This window comes from Neltuma alba, unplaced genomic scaffold (assembly GCF_004799145.2).
Source record: "Neltuma alba isolate B1F8T4 unplaced genomic scaffold, ASM479914v2 tig00000105_pilon, whole genome shotgun sequence".
Classification (NCBI taxonomy): Eukaryota; Viridiplantae; Streptophyta; class Magnoliopsida; order Fabales; family Fabaceae; genus Neltuma; species Neltuma alba.
In genome coordinates, this window is record NW_021631921.1 from 307,875 (window position 1) to 327,031 (window position 19,157).

Sequence of the window (19,157 nt, forward strand, 5' to 3'; positions counted from 1 at the left end):
TGAATGGGTTGCTTTGCTTGGTGGTTACAAGTCTTTTGGTGTGCCAAGGGGTCCTGGGTTTAAACCCTCCCTTGGCCACTTTATTTTAAACAAAAAAAACTCCGGCCACCGGAGGTCCCGTCGGAGTTACTGTTCCGACCACCGGTGACCGGACCCCGACGGCGGCCACCTGAGCGCCGGTGGCCGGACCTCTGACCTCCGGTGGCCAGAACAGTAACTCCGGTAAATATTTATTTTTTAATAAAATAAAAAGGGAGGGGTATTATTGTAATCTCACTCTAAAAATTAATATCAGATTGGTCCCTTGGTCCTGCAGTGAGGTTTCAGAAAGTTTTGGGGGCTCTTTGATATTAATTGTCTTCTGCGGTCCTATAGTGAAATTTTCCCAATTAATAAACTCAAAGAGGACTTCTCTCTTCTGCCAGAAAATATACCTTCTCTTAAATTCTGTGAATTAAATTCTGATGCTTGAGTTCGTACTGTGTGTTGGAGACTGGAGTAATGGACATTGAGTAGGTAAGCCTTTTGAGCCTGACAAAAATGGTTCGAATAACTTGAAAATCTAATAGAAATAGAAAATAACAAGAAGCTTTCGAACAACGCTTGATATAAAATGCTTTGGGTTGGTTTGCAAATATTCATTAATTTCAATTTCATACTTTAAAATTAAGACATTAAATTGCTTTTTGATTTGTGTTTTATACTTGATACTGTATACTAATGTAAGCGAGCAAACATTTTTATTAAAATTGTATATGTGTACATGTTATTTTCAAAACTTATTGAGATTTTTCATAAAACAAAAGGCAAATTATAAAATTTTATTAGTTTTACTAAATAAGTTTGGGGTTTTAAATCTTCAGCATAAAGAAAAATCCCTCCTAGTTAAAACTGAAGGTGAGTATAATTTATTATTCGTTCTCAAAAAAAAAATCTGCAAATCAATTAATGTGGAGATTCATTTGATTATACTAGAGCACATAAAAATTAAATCAATCTTATTGATTGGTTTTGGGATGAGGACGGTAGGAATAAAATTTCTTTGACTAAAATACATGTCTGATCTTCTAAATTTATATCAAATTTTAGTCTGATCACTTAAATATAAAAATTGTATTTTTAGTCCTTTAATTTTAACGCTCAGTTTTTTAATATGAAATGCTAACTTAATAAATTTAAATGGTGACTCTCTATAATTAAATGCTTATAAATCATGCTCTAAATTAATTTTTTAATATAATCATTATACTTTATTTTTTAATATTTATAATATTTTATCATATTTCTAATTTTCTAAATACTTAAATTTTAAATTAGCAAAATGATTATATTGTTTTGGAAATAGAATAAAAATGATTATACAACCTCTTATCCTTAATATAAGATATAGTTAACTAATTTAGGAAGATTAAGAAAACTAAATAAATTACTTTAAAGTATTATATTTATCATTTTTTAACAAATTGCCCAACTATAAACTGATATATAATTTAACGATATGCTATAATTAAATAATTTATTTATCTTTTTTAATCCCTTCAAATCAATCAAGTGGATCTCATATAAGGATCAAAACTAGTATTAAAGAATAGTTAAAACTCAAAAAAATATTTTGTTGGCATTTAATTGTGGAATTTGCAGCACCAAGCTTTCTATATATTAATAGAGTCATTTTAATGTTTGTGAATCACTAAATGCCATGTTTCTCTCATGAAAAAATTGGGATTTTTTATATTTCAAAACCTAAGTCATTTGAGACCAGAATCCCAATGCAGGCTTTGAACATGAAATTAACATTGGAATTCATCGTTAAAATAATTCAAACTTCAATAAAAGCTCACGAGTGATTCAAAATAGCCCTATTTTTGACTTAATTTATTATCACCTAGAATGATTTCATATTATGAAATCTTATAATATTATGTTAAAATATAACAACCCGATCAATGGTACTTGCGCTTGGCAATGCTCTCATCCTTATGGAGGATACAAAAGTGTGTATGTGTATATAACAAGTATTTACTACTTGCCAAAATAACTATAGTGTAAACATAATAAATAATCCACATATTCATACAAAAAGAAGCAAGAATTCTGCTATTCTCATAGCCCACCTCTTCTTTTGCTATTTCTTTGCCCTTGCTACTACTACAGCCCTGACTGTATTACATGTAAGGGAGGGTGAGATTTTGAAGATTCTCATAATAGTAGTTTCCATCAAATAAATGTGCAGATTACAAAAAGTATACAAAACAAGCCAAAGTGGAATATAACCTTGCAAACTAATACAATTAAGTTTTTATGTGCAATAACATATAGACAAGCTGAATATATAATGCACAAATAACTGGTAGATACTGCATCATTTTTATTAGTTACACGTGATCACGGCTAAATAATTCATGTAAGAATTAAGGATTACATGTTCTCATGCTTTAAAACAACAATATGGCACAACAGACATGTAACAATCATACATAGTGTAAATAAGAAAGAACTAGTACTTTGGGTCTCCTTGCTCCCAAATCAAACCTGATTTCCTTCTTTTTACGTTGTGTCCTTGGTGGGCTTATGCAAATGTCAAAACCTCTCTCATATAGGGGTAGGCTAACCGCTTAATCCAACTACTGTCCATGAAATTGAATAACTTTTCTTAATTCCCAGTTTTCTTTAACCTCTACTCTTACTTAATGATTGTCATCTCTGGTAAAAAAAATTTTTTTAACTTAAATATTACAGTAAGGACAATTTTTGTGTCCTATTCACTAGGCCGGCGTGGAAAATAAAAAGCGTGTGTATATATATTACAATGTCCACAAATGACTTTACAACCCTTAACGACTCTCACTCAATACATGCATACATAGATGCAAATATGTATATGTTTACAAGCCCACTTACTTGAGTTTAAATCGCCGATTAAGTTGAATCTTAATGGCCCCTTTTGACATTCATTCTCAAGCTTTCAAACCAATCAAACTCCAACTATTGATCAATAAATTTTGCCATTACTAGCAAGATCTGGCCGAGAGACCAGTGTGTATTTAAGTCTAATTATTTAGACTTAATTTAATCAAATTTAGTTTTACCGTTTGATTTAAATTAATCAACTCAACTATTACTTGACAAGCTTGCTCGATACACACTGTATGTTCAACTTGAATAAATCATTCTTCATTATCCTCAACATTTCGGGCAACTTATTCTTTTGGTTCTAGAATTGTTCTCAGATTTGAGAATTATGCTCAAGTAATCATTCTAGTATCCTCAAGTTATATAGCACCATAGAGATCTTTAGTCATTTATCATTAACCTCAAGCTTGTTCTCTATAACTTAAAGATCAAAACAATGTCTTAACACTGAAAGCATATTCCAACAGTTTTAAAAACTTGCTCAAGAATCCAAGTTTTTGACCAATGAGTTCCTTCTTTTGACTCTTTGTTTGACCTTCCCAACTTCCAAGAATACACACATACAAGTCCTAAAATCTCAACTTTATTCTATCTTTAAAATATTTTCTATTAACACTTCATATTAAATCTGGAAATTATTTTCCAGCTTTGAAAATCATCATCATAGCACTTTAATAAATTTCTAGCCATATTTCAAAACACCTTTATATATTACAACTCTATTAGCCTTCCTTTCAAAGTTTCTAAACTCAACTTTATAACTTAAAATAGTTGTTCAACATCTAAAGATACTAAACAGTAACTATATATTGAGTATTCATAGCATCACAAGCCTATAAACATATATGTATTTATATCTCCAGTGATTCAAATAACTTTACACTTAATCTGGAAATATTCTCTAAATTTACAAACATACTTCAACATTCACAGTTCAACCCATAGCGATCTCTAACACCTTTAGACAATGACTCGTAGTTCATAATCATGAATCAGCCAAACCAAATCAAATTCCAGCTTCCATTCACTTTCCTAACTGTTACTTAATACCCCTAATGCCTCAAACTAATCCTACTTTCAATCTGAAATTATTTTCCCACATTCAACATTCTTCAAATCATTATCTTATTGCTTTCGAACCTGATTTAACAAGGTAGAATATTTATTTAACAATAAAAAATTTCCAAAACAGTGAGTTATCATCACTTTTTCAATTGGAAAAATTTCCCTTCTAAGGTCCACACCAAATGGCATACATATATATAGATATATCTCTATATATCTATATATCTATGTGAGTATAGAACCAAATTGAAATTATTTTTCACCTTCAAAAGTCTCACACAACCATCTCAAGTAACTTTTGACATCAAGAGACATTTAACAATAACATATCTTGATCTTAATCATTCCATCACTTTCATTTCCAATCCACCTTTTAGAAACCTCAAACGAACCTCAAACAATGATTTCAAATTAATTTTAATTACCTTTTGTAATATGAAAGTTATTCCTATTATGGAATCTTCCAGACATGTTTACCAAATAAGATCTAACAATATTCATCCTCCTGTCATACTAAATTAACATCTTTGACCACTCTTTCGTCACTTTATAAGCAATTTGAACTATATTACGTACCTCTGGTCTCCTCCGTCTTCAACTTTCCCTTTCAACTTCTCCCTCTGTTTTCATCAAGTTATGAGGCGAGAATGGAGGCCGATGGAAGAGAGGTGATGGGTTGTATGAGGCAAATGACCATTCTACCCTTGGCAAATCTTTTGTTTACAACATAATCCTTGATTGGCATTTTAAAAAAAGAAATCAACTGATTCCAAAAATTAATCCTTGATACTTTATGAGGACTTTCAGCCTTAATCAGCTTCTTTAACTCATGAAATAATTTTTCTAAATTTTGGGTCAAAATCAACTCCTAACTATTTTTCTTGAATTTTCCAAAAAAATAGCTCTTAATTCCAGAAATTAATCCTTAACTCATTTTGAGGATTTTATGATCAGTAAAATTCTTTACCTCACAAAATAATTATCCTAAATTTTTTAGCTAAAATATACCCTCAACTCTAACTATTTTCTCTTAAATTATCGAGGAAAACAGGCCATTTCTGCTCCAAAATTAACTTTAAAATTATTTAAGTCATTTTTGGGAAAATAAAATTTTCCAAAATATTTCTGAGTCTTCAATCCCAATTTATTTAATCTATAAATAATTTTAAATAAATTTTCTCTTTTTTGCTTTTCATAAGTCAAAAAATTTGGGGTGTTACAGGATCACTATTTAAATTTGTTGAATCAGCATTTTTTATTACATGAGACTAACCCCAAATTTATGGTTTTCTCCAAAATCTCTTTTAGTCGGAACTAGTTCGGTGCCCGTGCAATGCATGGGGTATATTTGAGGCAAATAAAAAGCTTTATAATGGACCAAAAAAATTTTTGTCCAACACAATAAGTTCTCCAAATTCATAGATTATTAAAAAAATTTCCTTTTAGACAACATTAGAAGTTTTTCTTATAGGATACTCCTTACCATTAAGGACCAAGATCTTCAACCGTTCTCTGTGGTGTCCACATACAGCTATCTATGAATGAAAATTGATAGGAATAAATACAATCCAATGTTCATCATGCTCTAACCTTAACTCTTGTTAATAGTTATTGTGAAACATAGCATCACTGGGTATTGTCTTATGCACAGAGTAATCGGCCGGCAATGTATCAGATGGTGTAATGGTCAAATGTGAAATCAATACATGCAAGCTAATATGTGTCCCCATAATGATCTCTACTCCAATGACATGTTTTTCTAACCGGGTGACAATGAACCAAGTACCATCACACAATCCAATTGATTTGTCTATGTTACGCATCAACATTATGGGTGCCCAAGCAACATATGGGGTGTAAAATGATTTTTATAATTTTAAATATAAATAATTATTAATGTATGGAGTGATTTAGTTTCAAATTTTTATAATCTTATAAATAATAAACTTTAGAACCTGTGCAATAAAAGTGTCAAATTAGTGAAACACGCACATGAGTAAGTTTTGTTAAATATAACTATTACATATAATGAACGTACTTATCACTCACTTAAAAAGACTACAATTGGTCACCTATGCAGCTCATAGTAACATGAATATTACAATATATAATCATGGAGTTATCACATGTGAGTGATTTGTTTTCACTATTAGTTTTTACTTTTTAGACCCAAGCGATTTTAACTCTTTTAAATAAATTGCATTATTTTATATCTCGTCTTGAAATTGATTTCTTTTTATTACTATGTGAAAAATTAATGAAGAATTTGTCTAAAGCATATCATATATAGCAAATATTTCATATTTTAAGACCATTCAAAAGTATTTTCAGTTATGAATCTGCACTTAAAAAGTTTTCACTAAGTGAAAAAGCCACCACATGTCTCCTTTTGATGTCTACTCTAGGATCAGTGCATTTTAATTCTTTTTAATAAATTGTATTATTTATATATTGACCTGTTACTGATTTTATTTGTATATTGATATATGAAATCAATGATGTGTTTTAAAAGTTTAGGAATAGTTTTTACTACATGAGAAAATGAAGACTTATCCCATTGTGATGCCTTCTATTAGACTCGCACGATTTTCACTCTTCTAAATAAATTGAATTATTTATATTTTGGCTTGCCATTGACTTTTTTTGTATATTGACATATGAAATTAATGATAAATTTTTTTAGAACATAGCATATATAGAAAATATTTCTTATTTTATGAGTTTTTTTAATTATGGGTATTTTAAAAATTGTTTTTACTAAGTGAGAAAGTGAATATATGTCGCTTTTGACACCTTGCGACTTTTAACTATTTGAATAAATTGTATTATTTATATATTGACTTGCTATAGATTTTCTTTTTCTTTTTTTTATATGTCTGAAATCAATGATAAATTTATTCAAAACATATTTTAAGCATATTTCTTAAATGGGAATATGATTAGGTATCGCTTTCTACACATATTGCCAAGACAAAAATCAATAGAATTATGTAATTATGACCTGTGGCTGTCGTAACGTAACATTAAGGCCTTTAGTTCTCCAAGATATTACTTATACTCCTATAATATGTTGCTCCAATATATAGCCAATCAATCATGCTTCACCATAAAATTTAATGGACTCATCAATTTTGGGCATATTATGGGGATACTCAAATACGGTCTCTTCTTTAGAAAGCATTGCAGGCACATAATCACTATATTTCAAGGGCAATGGCAAAAAAAAAAAAAAAGAGATACGGTAGTCAATTGAAAATGGAAAAATTACGTACAGGTCCCACAGAAGGTAATTTATTACTATGAGGTCCCACGAAATGTCAAAATCACTGACAAGTCCCAGGGGACCTCAGAGTAATATTTTCTTTTTGTAAAATGACATTACTACCCCTCATATTCCAGATTTACATTTGCTCTGTCATTGCGATTTACAACCTTAGCAGCGACTATTAACAATCCAATGAGAGGACATTAACAACCCTAGCAGTATCCGTTAACAACTTACTTTATAGAATCATATAACCTCCACATAAGAGTAAATTATAACCAAATAGTATAATACAACAACTTTAACACTAAAATGGGAAGCTTTTTGATATCATTAAGAATTTTAACTAGATTCAATAGGATTATAGTAATATTTTAATGAGAAGATCCATTTACAACCTCAACAGCGACTCTTAACAACCGAATGAGAGGGCATTAACAACCTAAGCAGTATCCGTTAACAACTTACTTTATAGAATCATATAACCTCCACATAAGAGTAAATTATAACCAAATAGTATAATACTACAACTTTAACACTAAAATGAGAAGCTTTTTGATATCATTAAGAATTTTAACTAGATCCAATATGATTATAGTAATATTTTAATGCGAAGATCCATTTACAACCTCAACAGTGACTATTAACAACCGAATGAGAGGACATTAACAACCTAAGCAGTATCCGTTAACAACTTACTTTATAGAATTATATAACCTCCGCATAAGAGTAAATTATAACCAAATAGTATAATACAGCAACTTTAACACTAAAATGGGAAGCTTTTTGATATCATTAAGGATTTTAACTACACCCAATAGGATTATAGCAACATTTTAATGCGAAAATCCATTTACAATCTCAATAGTGACTATTAACAACCGAATGAGAGGGCATTAACAATCTAAGCAGTATCCGTTAACAACTTACTTTATAGAATCATATAACCTCCATATAAACGTAAATTATAACCAAATAGTATAATACAACAACTTTAACACTAAAATGGGAAGCTTTTTGATATCATTAAGAATTTTAACTAGATCCAATAGGATTATAGTAATATTTTAATCTGAAGATCCATTTACAACCTCAACAGCAATTGTTAACAACCGAATGAGAGGGCATTAACAACCTAAGCAATATCCGTAAACAACTTACTTTATAGAATCATATAACCTCCATATAAACGTAAATTATAACCAAATAGTATAATACAACAACTTTAACACTGAAATGGGAAGCTTTTTGATATCATTAAGAATTTTAACTAGATCCAATAGGATTATAGTAATATTTTAATGTGAAAATCCATTTACAACCTCAACAACGACTATTAACAACCGAATGAGAGGGCATTAACAATCTAAACAGTATCCGTTAACAACTTACTTTATAGAATCATATAACCTCCATATAAGCGTAAATTATAACCAAATAGTATAATACAACAACTTTAATACTAAAATGGGAAGCTTTTTTATATTATTAAGAATTTTAACTAAACCCAATAGGATTATAGCAACATTTTAATGCGAAGATCCATTTACAACCTCAATGGTGAGTATTAATAACCCAAAGAGAGCTGTTGACAATCTAGGCAGTATCTGTTAACAACTGACTTTATAGGATAATATAACTTCTAACAACTATATAAGATTAACTTTAAAACTATTTAGTTATAATTTAGTTAGTTATAGTTAGAAGTTATATTATCTGATAAAGTTAGTTGTTAACAGACACTGCTGAGGTTGTTAACAGTTCTCCTTAGGTTATTAATACTTACTCTTGAGGTTGTAAATTGATTTTCGCATTAAAATGTTGCTATAATCCTATTGGGTGTAGTTAAAATTCTTAATGATATCAAAAAGCTTCCCATTTTAGTGTTAAAGTTGTTGTATTATACTATTTGGTTATAATTTATTCTTATGCGGAGGTTATATAATTCTATAAAGTAAGTTGTTAACGGATACTGCTTAGGTTGTTAATGCCCTCTCATTCGGTTGTTAATAGTCGCTGTTGAGGTTGTAAATGGATCTTCGCATTAAAATATTACTATAATCCTATTAGATCTAGTTAAAATTCTTAATGATATCAAAAAGCTTCCCATTTTAGTGTTAAAGTTGTTGTATTATACTATTTGGTTATAATTTACTCTTATGTGGAAGTTATATGATTCTATAAAGTAAATTGTTAACGGATACTGCTAGGGTTATTAACGCCCTCTCATTGGGTTGTTAATAGTCGCTGCTGAGGTTGTAAATCGCAATGACAGAGAAAATGTGAATCTAGAATATGAGGGGTAGTAATATCATTTTACAAATTGAAAATATTACTCTGAGGTCCCTTGGAACTTGTCAGTGATTTTGACATTTCGTGGGACCTCAGAGTAATAAATTGTCTTCTATGGGACCTGTACGTAATTTTCCCATTGAAAATTGCATATATTTTTGAAGAGATAAGATTGGAAAAAATCTTATTGTAAGTAATATTGGAGGCTTTGTATCTGAGGTGCTCTTTAACATAAAAAATCTGTATTTTCTATTCTTCTAACAACCCAAATTTAAAATTGTAAAAAAAAAACTCAACAGAGAGGAATGGATAGCTTTCCGCACACGCTAAATTTAAAATAATAGTGAGAAGTTAAGATAACCGAAATAAAGAGCAAAATTCAAGATTATACACACACACACACTCTCACATATAAACTCCGTCTAGAATCTAAAACAAATTCATATAACTCAATTAATAAATTCAAATTGAAACCATTGATCATAAATATGTAAGTTACAATCTTCCGCCACTTTTAAATGTTAAATTCAATTAATACATTTAAGGAAAAATATTTATTTTTTAATTTCATAACTCCCAAAAAAAAAAGTTCACATGAGAGGCAAAATAGGAATAAAGGGAAGTTAAAATAATGCAAAATCTTAAAGCAGCAGTATGGAAAATAAAATAATCTAAAATCTGTAAACTAAAATATCTAAAACAAATTCTTAGAAAATTGAAAATTTATATTTTTTTAATTTTATAACTTTCATGAAAAATGCAACATATAAGGCAAAAATTTGAAAACTTCCTAATTTCTTTAACCTTAAATAAACATGGAGACATGACGGAATGTGTATATAGTAACAGATAGATTTAGTATCAATGAGCTTCCTAACATGTATAATCAATCAATCATCAACTAATATCATTGAAAACTTGTAATATCTGATTCATTTAAAAATGGGTCAGGAATGATGTTATGAGACCATAATATATTCAATTAATGAGATTTGAATAATATTTTGATTAGAATTTGGTTATGTTGAATTAAATGAGGAACATCATTATTAAATGAGATTTCAATTGGAGACTCAAATAAAAAATTAATAATTAATTTTAAATTTAGATAATATTTTAATTGGGATTTAAATATATTGAATTAAATAGGAAGCATCATAATTAAATAATATGTCAACTAGGCGTTTAAATGGAGAAATAATCATTTAATTTTAAATGTTCACATGTTCCCCCTAAATTTCACATTTCTAATTCAAATCCAATTTAAATGAACAAAAAAATACTCCTATAAAAAGTAAATCTTGAAGTATCTTAAATAATGCAATTTATTAGAATTTAAAATCAAATCAAATATTTTAGTTTGTACATTGCATGGGGGAAGAAAGTTTTAGTTGATCTTAAGAAGTGGCTATTATCTGCAGGATCAGGAGACATTCTTTTTCAAAGCTTCAAGTAACTTTCGAAAACTGCTAAAACCAACTCAATTGATGAAGCATAAGGCAAGTCATCCATAGTTGCTTCATCAAATTACAGGCTTGCTCTTCTAATCAGTTTTGTCTTGGTGACATGGGAGACCCCGAAATGTTCGAAATTTGGAGGAGTCTAAGCAAGAAACCGACTGAAACTGACCCTTTATCTACAGGAATCATGGTCACAATAGTTTCAAGAATTTTCTTGTTTTCTTGCCTTGGATTCTTCTGTTTGAGAGGTTGAACTACTTGCAGATCATTAAAACGATAACTCTAAAACGTACCTGATTGTGATAGCGGAGAAGAGGTTGAGTCTGGGAATTAGAAGAGTCAGGGATACAGTGGTAATAGAGTGGCTTTGGACAAAACATGTCTTGGCAGCTCAGTGATAACGCACTTCCTATTACGCAACGATTAGCGAAGAGAGAGAGAGAGATTTAGAATGGCCGACCAATCTTCCGACTATAGACTTCCTCCGTCCACCCCTACAAATTCCTCATCATTAAACCCAGTCCCCATGGCTCCCACACCTGACTCCAACCCATCCCCATCATGCCCCCTTCTCCCATCCCCATCCATTACATCTCTCTCTAAGGACCTCTCTCTCAACGCTGCCTTCAACACCTCCCTCTGTCTTTTCCTTCACCACCCCTCCCTACCTCTCCCCACAAATGGCCCATCCTCATCCATTACCACAGTAGCAGCTCCACCTTACCACTTTTCATCCTCCATTTTCCACGACTCCTGAATGACCTTGGTCGCCCATTTTCGCACACCCATCGTCTTTGTCTCTGTTGACTACTAACTTGCACTGGAGCACCGTCTTCCAATGGTCGACAAAGACATTGTTGCAGTGATGGAGTGGGTCTGAAACCAAGTGTGGGATCCCAATGATCTAGAAATAGAATAAGAAAAATACTGAGGATAGGGCTCGAGAATGAGAGAAAATAGAATAGAAAAGAAAAATGCACAATAGACAAATGTTACCAGATGTGGGATTTCATACATTTGCCCCTCATGCTTTAGCCAAATCTTCCTTCTAGTGGGAAACTATCGTGCCAAAGTTCCTAAACTCTGAAGATTGAATACCTCACATGAACTACTGCCACCGTGAGCACACACATCTGATATCATCCCTTGCTCAATTGAATATGAAATACGCAAACTTGAGAATCTATCTCTGGCCTTGCGAGAACTTTGGGGCAACTTCTCTAAACTGTCTTCACACGATCACTTCAAATGAAACTAAAATTCCCTGTTTCTCGAGCCTACAAACACACGAAACCAGCCACGATCATAGACATGAAGCCCTCCCACTGGAGTGAACGAGGCACGCTCAGAAACATGGCACTAATACTTATTTTAGAAATCTATCGGTTTTTATTAAATATTAATATTAATTTTAATTTAAAATTTAAAATATTTATTAAATGTAATTTGAAATCTAAAAGACTAACCATCCTCAAAAAATTCAACCTAAAAACATAACAACGTGAGTTCATAAGTCTATTCAATTATTTTTTTCTTTAATTTTATAAATATATTTGTAAATTCCTACTTTTTTAATCTATAAATTTTAATTTTAATTTTATGAAATATTAATATTAATTTAATATTTAAAAGATTATTAAATGTAATTTAAAATCTGAAATATTAATTTGAACCCAAGGAGTAACCAATTGCCGCTTTTTAATGAAATATTACTTTTAATTCAAAATTTAAAATATTAATTAAACTAATTCAAAATATAAAATATTAATTTAAAATCAGAAAACTGTCCAAAACATAGCCTTGAAATATGGGAATGTGGTGGAGTGATCACAAGTCACAACCGCAGAGATTCCTTCAAATTTTCATTTTTATTAAAAAAAATTCTTATTTATCTATGATGGCAGTGTGCCACGTGGCATGCTGTTAGCACTTAGCATGCAGCTCCGCCAACGGCACGTTTTTTGGATTAATGATCCTAACTAAACAAAAAAAAATATTACTTCACTTAATTATAATAAAAACACTGCCCACGTTCACCGTTAAAAGAGATAATTTTTAATTTTGAAAAAATAGCTCACGTTCAAAATTCCTTGAAATCAAAAAATTAAAAATAAATTTGTAACATGATATCTGAATTTTTTTGCATATAAAAATTCATTATATTTATTTTTGAGAAAAGCCTGTCACGAGGCATAATGTAAGCATGCCTTAGTAAAAAACCTGTCCACGTTCACCCCTAAAACGGATAATGTTTTAATTTATTAGCTGACATATATTCAGAAAACTGCCCACATTCAAAATTACTTGTAATCATAAATTAAAAATAAATATGAAACATGGGGTTTTTTTTTCTTTCATACATATGCGTTCTATAAATCGTGCCCACATTTATAATGAAATTGTCCCCCCACATTTCACAGTGCACGATCCAAAACATGGGGTAACTAAGATATGCAATAATGAAACAATTATTAAATGATTTATTAAATAGCAAAAGAGATGACTTGTTATTTCAAAATGATTAAAAAACTGATGCATTTATCTCACTCATCATTCTGTCACTTGTCGCACTTCTAGATGACCTTGCGGAGACCCCTCCCTTATAATAATAATAGATAGATAGATGAATTTTGAGTTTTATGATTACCGTACTCACTTTGCTGGATCTATCTAAAACCAAAGAGCATGATTATGATACCTTTGTAAGCTCAAATCCAATCCAGAACGTCTAGCATACGTATCGAAGAGCTTAATAGCCATCGCATATTACGCATCTTTATGCAAATCAGTAGATGCATATCCGGGGACCACAACAACTTGGCAAAACAAGAAAACAAAAGAAAAACGAGTTCAGGGGATGTTTGTTTTCTTGTTTTGGAAACAATTTTTTGTTTTTAAAAACAAAAAAAAAACTTATTTGGTTGTTAATTTTTAATTAAATGTTTTGCCAAAAAAAATAAAAAAAGAAAAGAAAGTAACGTTGGTGGTGGCGGAGGCGGCGGCGTATGAGAGTGAACGGATGTCTCTTTATATTCATTTTTGCTGATTTTCGTCATTAAACTTAAATTTGAAAGTAACGTTAATTAAATTAATAATATTTATGTGGACAAAATGTTTTAAGTTACAATCTAAACTGATCTACTAAGGCTCCGTTTGGGTGACATCCCAAACCATGGTTTGGGTGATAAGTAACCCAAACACCCACTGGTTTTGGGCAAACCGTGGTTTTGGACCAAACCATGGTTTTGGAAAAAGCAAATTTTTTGCTTTTGGAGAAAAAAGGGAGAGTGTGAGAGTCTATAGGATATGTATCTTGTTATTTTTTTATAAACATATTTTTTTATAAACATATTTAATCTTATATTTTAAAAATATATATACATATTAATTATTTATTAATTATATTATCTTATGTATTATTAATTATGTTAATAAAAAATATATTATTAACAATTTTATTCCTTCAAATTAAAATATATCATAAAATCTATTTTTTCTGTAATTATCATATTAACTTATGTCTTTTTTTTAGTAATTTGTATATATAAAAAGTGCTTCTGATAACAACTATCCAAACACTCTCACTTCTCAAAATCACTTTTTCATAACATTTATTCCAGAATCTATTCTTCCCAAAATCTATTCTCCAGAATCACTTTTCCAAACCACGGTTTGGTTTCATCCAAACACACCCTAAGACTGCTCAATAAAAAAAATAAATTCTTGAAAATTTTATCCACTGAACTCGAAAAAGCATTGACACGTTATTTCATTCATCATCGACCATGTCGATTTTTTTTTTTAATTCTGTTGGTAAACCGAAAGAAACTAAAACACCAAAACTCCTTTCATTGAAAAATCAAACAAAAAGAAAAGAAAAATCTTTTTATAAAACTTCATATATGCTACCTCAAAAAAAAAAAATTGCATTGAAAATGAATGAATGCTCGTTCATATAGAGGCAGAAGTGTGAAGTGAAACTTTTATTACTATATGTAGACAACAAACCAAAGTATTTAAATAAACATGAGACATATGAATCCCTTCTGCAATGCATCTTAAAGTGATAAATGAGAAGGAGATCAGAGGCAGACACAATCTCAAACATATCCTCCTCTTTAGTTAAACAGGGATATATATATATATATATATATCAATCATCATCATCACCATCTTTCGCTTCGTTTTGTTGCTGCTGTCTGTACAAATATGAGAAAAATCACAATCTCAAAATCAGTTTACTATAATATGTAGACATTATATTTTCCAGAGCAAAGAAAGAATAAATCTGAGGAAAACATGCAGCAAATGCACGGGAAAAAAAAAGTTTCCTTCTGCAGTTCTTCCAAGATGTGTATATCAATTACATCTTTTATTTTGAGAAGAAAATGGATGGATCATGGAGGAGATGGCATACAAATAAGGAAGAATCAGGCCTAAGGGACACTAATGACAATAATTCTCATTACTCCAGCTAGTAAATAATGTTAAATCCGTTCTTATTTGTAAATTTGTATTGTGCGAATGGTAAATGCTGACTAGTAGTAAACATGCAATGAGTTAGTGGTAAATCTAATTACAGGCATTCTAGATATTTAATTTCTGAATCTGGGTCTTTACTATAATTCTTTTTATAAATAAATTCAAGATCCAAAATACAAAAATTTTGTAAGGTGTGCGGTGCCAACATTTCCAAGTTGCTCATTTGAAAAATATATATAACACTAGTCACGAAAATAAGAAATTAAAAAAAAAACAATCTAAAGTCAAATATGGATAGATGTGGATATATGTAGTATAAATGTGCGCACCTTTGAAGAGCAGCAAGTGTGGTTTTGGAGAAGTTTGGGCAATCGTCTACCTGAAGATCTCTCAGCATTGGAAGCATGTTGTTGTTGGAGCCTTCCTCGTCATGGACTTCAAGTTCACCATTAAAAAGTCCCTTTAGTTCAGAGCACCAGCTAATCCTCAGATATTTCAACTGTGGAAGATGTTGGGCAGAAGGCAGAGAGGGGAAGAGCCATTTCAACTTTCTGCATCCAAAGACGCTAAGAGTCTCAAGCTGTGGGAAGCAGAAGGAATGAGAGGAATATGCATTTGGGAAGTGATGCTCTGATGACATTATCTCCTCCAACTCTTCACAGTAATCAATGTCTAGATGCGACAAACATGGTAAGCTTCTTATCACAGCGCTGGGGAATATACACTTCAATCTACTACAATCATTCACATATAGCTCCTTCAGATTTTGGAAGATGATGAAAGTGGGACCCTCCCATACAGATATGAGGCTAATTGAATCCCATATGTGCAAGTACTCTGCTCTTGAGATCAAGATCATCCCTTTTTCCTCACTTGCAGGCAATTGTTCTTCTACATTTGATGAAATTTGAACATTTGAATCTTCTGTTGAAACCTGTGGCAACCGCAACTTCAATTTTAAAAAAGGACAAATTCTATTCACAACAATCAAATTTATTAGTAAAAGTTTTTTTTTTTAAAACTTGAATGTGAAAAGAATATACATGTATATAATGTGAGCATACCGAGCATGCATACTCGTATAAATCGCCACACATACAATTATTCTTTCATTGCCTTTTTTTTTGGTGAAATTTCGTGGTCGAAGTTTTGATATGGTTGCACATGAAAAGTATAAAAAGAATATCATTAATAAATATTAAAAAAAACGAAATGAAGTCGTATATTTCACATTTTCCTCTATTGTACTGCGAAATTGAAAGAAAATCTAGTTGTATACATATATCAAGTATTGTTTTCTTCTTCGTGTCCTTGCATCTCTTTGTAAGTTATAAGCTCCCTATTTAATAGTACGTATATTTTCAGCTAGGTAATTTATATACATGATTCTAATCCAAACCTTATTCCATCTAATTTTGAAGACTCTAATCAACATTGATATAGAATATTATTCATACCGATATTGTTCCCAGTTGTTGAAGAGCCCTTCCCAAACTTGAATCCACAAATTTGGGGCAGTTGTGTATCCATATGTCGCTTAGCTGCGCCTGAATCTGCAACCCTTGACAAACAGTCATGAAATTTGGCAAATTTGTTAGATCTACCTTCCCCAAGCTTGAAAGCACAATCTCACCGTTGTTGGTATCATCTTCACTACTATGTCCAAAAATCACCTCTAATTGGTCAGCCTCAGTTATCAACAAAGAGTTTAGTTGTGGAAGGATGGTAGCCATGGACGTAGAGAAGAGTCTTTTGAGCTTATTGCACCTCTTAACAGCCACCATCTTAATTCTGGGAAGCCAACTTGAACGTTGGACAGGATCTGATGTTCCTCATTTTCTGCAATTATTTCCTCTAGTTCCTCACAATCAAATAAGGATAGCGAAGTCAGTTTGGGAAGGATGTTGTGGACAATAGTGCTCATTGAGAATACGAACTTCAGCTTTTTACAGTGAGTTATTTCTAAGGAACAAAGATATTGGAAGCTCAAAACTTCTGTGGGAACAAGACCTCCCAGCATTTGTTGTTTTGACCTCAACATTTCTGAGTCGTTGGTTTCTTCTCGCTCATCATCACCAATCACTCGCCACTTGTGTTCAACTCTAGGACGTTGAGTATCAAGTTCTCCAGCATATAGAATAGGAAGCGAACGATTGAAAGCCTTATTATTATTTAACTGGCTGTCTTTCAACACATACTTCCTTTCAAGTCCCTGCATGTAACAGAGAAGTGAGAGGTGGGGGAAAAAAATATTACAAGTTCATCAGAAAGATCATGAAAAGAAAGAGATCAGATTAAAAAAAAAAAAAGTCGCAAGTTGATAAATTAAACTGTAGATCGCTTGTTGTGTTCCATGTATGATAGTACATCACAAACAGATACATGTAAAGAAGTAGAAAGGAATATTGTATGAAATGCAGAACGATTTGCTTCCCATCCAGCTTTTGTATGTAAATATCTTGTGCCTATGTATGTGAAAGGAATGAAAGTGTTAGACCGGACTTTATGAGCTTAAAAATGAACAAAACAGTACTATTCTGCTAGCCGCCATGAATTTAATCAATATTGCAAAATAAAACATAGACAAGATTTGCAATATGGAGAAACACAAACGTAGAATATTAGTTACCTCTTTAGTCCAATCAATAATTGCACTCATAATTGGCACAAGTCTTGGGCAGTCATGAACCTCAACAGTGCAAAACTCCCATGTTTGCAACTTAAACCCTTGGCAGACATTAACAAGCCTTGGCAAGTTCTGAAGTTTCATAAGTTTCATTTTTGGGAGCAAAATCTCCTTTTCACTGTCAATGCCTTGATTTTCAATATTTGAGCATCTAAAAATTTGTTCCATTTGATAAGAATCTGATATGATTAGAGTGTCTAGTTGTGGACGCATTGAGGTAGCAGCACCGAGCATGCAAAGGAATTTAAGCTTGTTGCACTTAGAGATCTCCACCCTCTTCAATTTCAGCAGACAAGATTCAGTGGCGGGTGGATTCTTATCAGTCTCTTCATGTCCCCAAAAAATTGCCTCCAACTCCTCACAACAAGATATGTTTACAGAAATTAACCCTGGGAGACTTTGAAAGATATGAGCGTAAAAGACAAATTTTAATCTTGCGGAATTTTCCAGAGTTAATTCTTTAAGGTATTGAAATGTTGGAATTTGTCCTTCAACCCCAGTCTGGTGGTTTAAAATGGATTCTACTCCACAATTTCCTTTCTATAGTTGCCAATGACTTGTATTCTTCATTCCACAATTGATGGCCTTTAAGTTCCTTCAATTCCTTTGTGAAAGAAGGAAAAAAAAAGGAAGAAAAGGAAATGAAAATCATTAATATATTTCCTAAAAATGATAAATTGGGATAAATTAAAATTCCATATGCACATGTATTATTATTGCATAGACTTAGTCTATCAATTTTTTGGTAAATTAAACAAATAAAGATCAACCATAGGCATATATAAGAAAATGGATTTCGTAATCAATGAAGTCAAGGAAAAATTATAATGAGGGGCCCACAAGAGTCGATGTTTATTGTGGGATGCTGAAATGATAAATAAATCGAATGACCACAATACAAAATGACAAAATGTAATTGTTGGATTATCCATGCATTGAAATGTTTTGCAAGACACAGCCCAATTTTTATTAATGTCTTTAGATATTTTAATTT

General features: G+C 31.3%; 2 protein-coding genes across 2 annotated transcripts; both read right to left on the reverse strand.

The window, feature by feature from the left end:
* Window positions 1-15,088: 15,088 nt before the first annotated feature.
* On the reverse strand, window positions 15,089-17,253 carry LOC114743095 (uncharacterized). The gene is made up of 3 exons (XM_028931321.1): window positions 16,935-17,253; window positions 15,807-16,411; window positions 15,089-15,194 (listed from the first exon to the last, which is right to left on the reverse strand). Exons 1-3 carry the CDS (start codon window positions 17,208-17,210, stop codon window positions 15,149-15,151), a joined length of 927 nt encoding a protein of 308 aa, XP_028787154.1. The 5' UTR covers window positions 17,211-17,253; the 3' UTR covers window positions 15,089-15,148.
* Window positions 17,236-18,376, reverse strand: LOC114729031 (uncharacterized). The gene is made up of 3 exons (XM_028916309.1): window positions 18,107-18,376; window positions 17,282-17,689; window positions 17,236-17,244 (listed from the first exon to the last, which is right to left on the reverse strand). The coding sequence occupies exons 1-3, from the start codon at window positions 18,374-18,376 to the stop codon at window positions 17,236-17,238; spliced, it is 687 nt and encodes a 228-aa protein (XP_028772142.1).
* Between the last annotated feature and the right edge of the window lie 781 nt (window positions 18,377-19,157).

Coding starts and splice junctions, on each gene's coding strand:
- LOC114729031 (XM_028916309.1), bottom strand. CDS start 18,376: ATGCGTCCACAACTAGACACTCTAATCATATCAGATTCTTATCAAATG. Junction 17,690..18,106: donor TTATTGATTGGACTAAAGAG/GTAACTAATATT, acceptor TGTTACATGCAG/GGACTTGAAAGGAAGTATGT.
- LOC114743095 (XM_028931321.1), bottom strand. CDS start 17,210: ATGGCTACCATCCTTCCACAACTAAACTCTTTGTTGATAACTGAGGCT. Junction 16,412..16,934: donor AACAACTGGGAACAATATCG/GTATGAATAATA, acceptor CGGTTGCCACAG/GTTTCAACAGAAGATTCAAA. Junction 15,195..15,806: donor ACACTTGCTGCTCTTCAAAG/GTGCGCACATTT, acceptor ATATTTGTACAG/ACAGCAGCAACAAAACGAAG.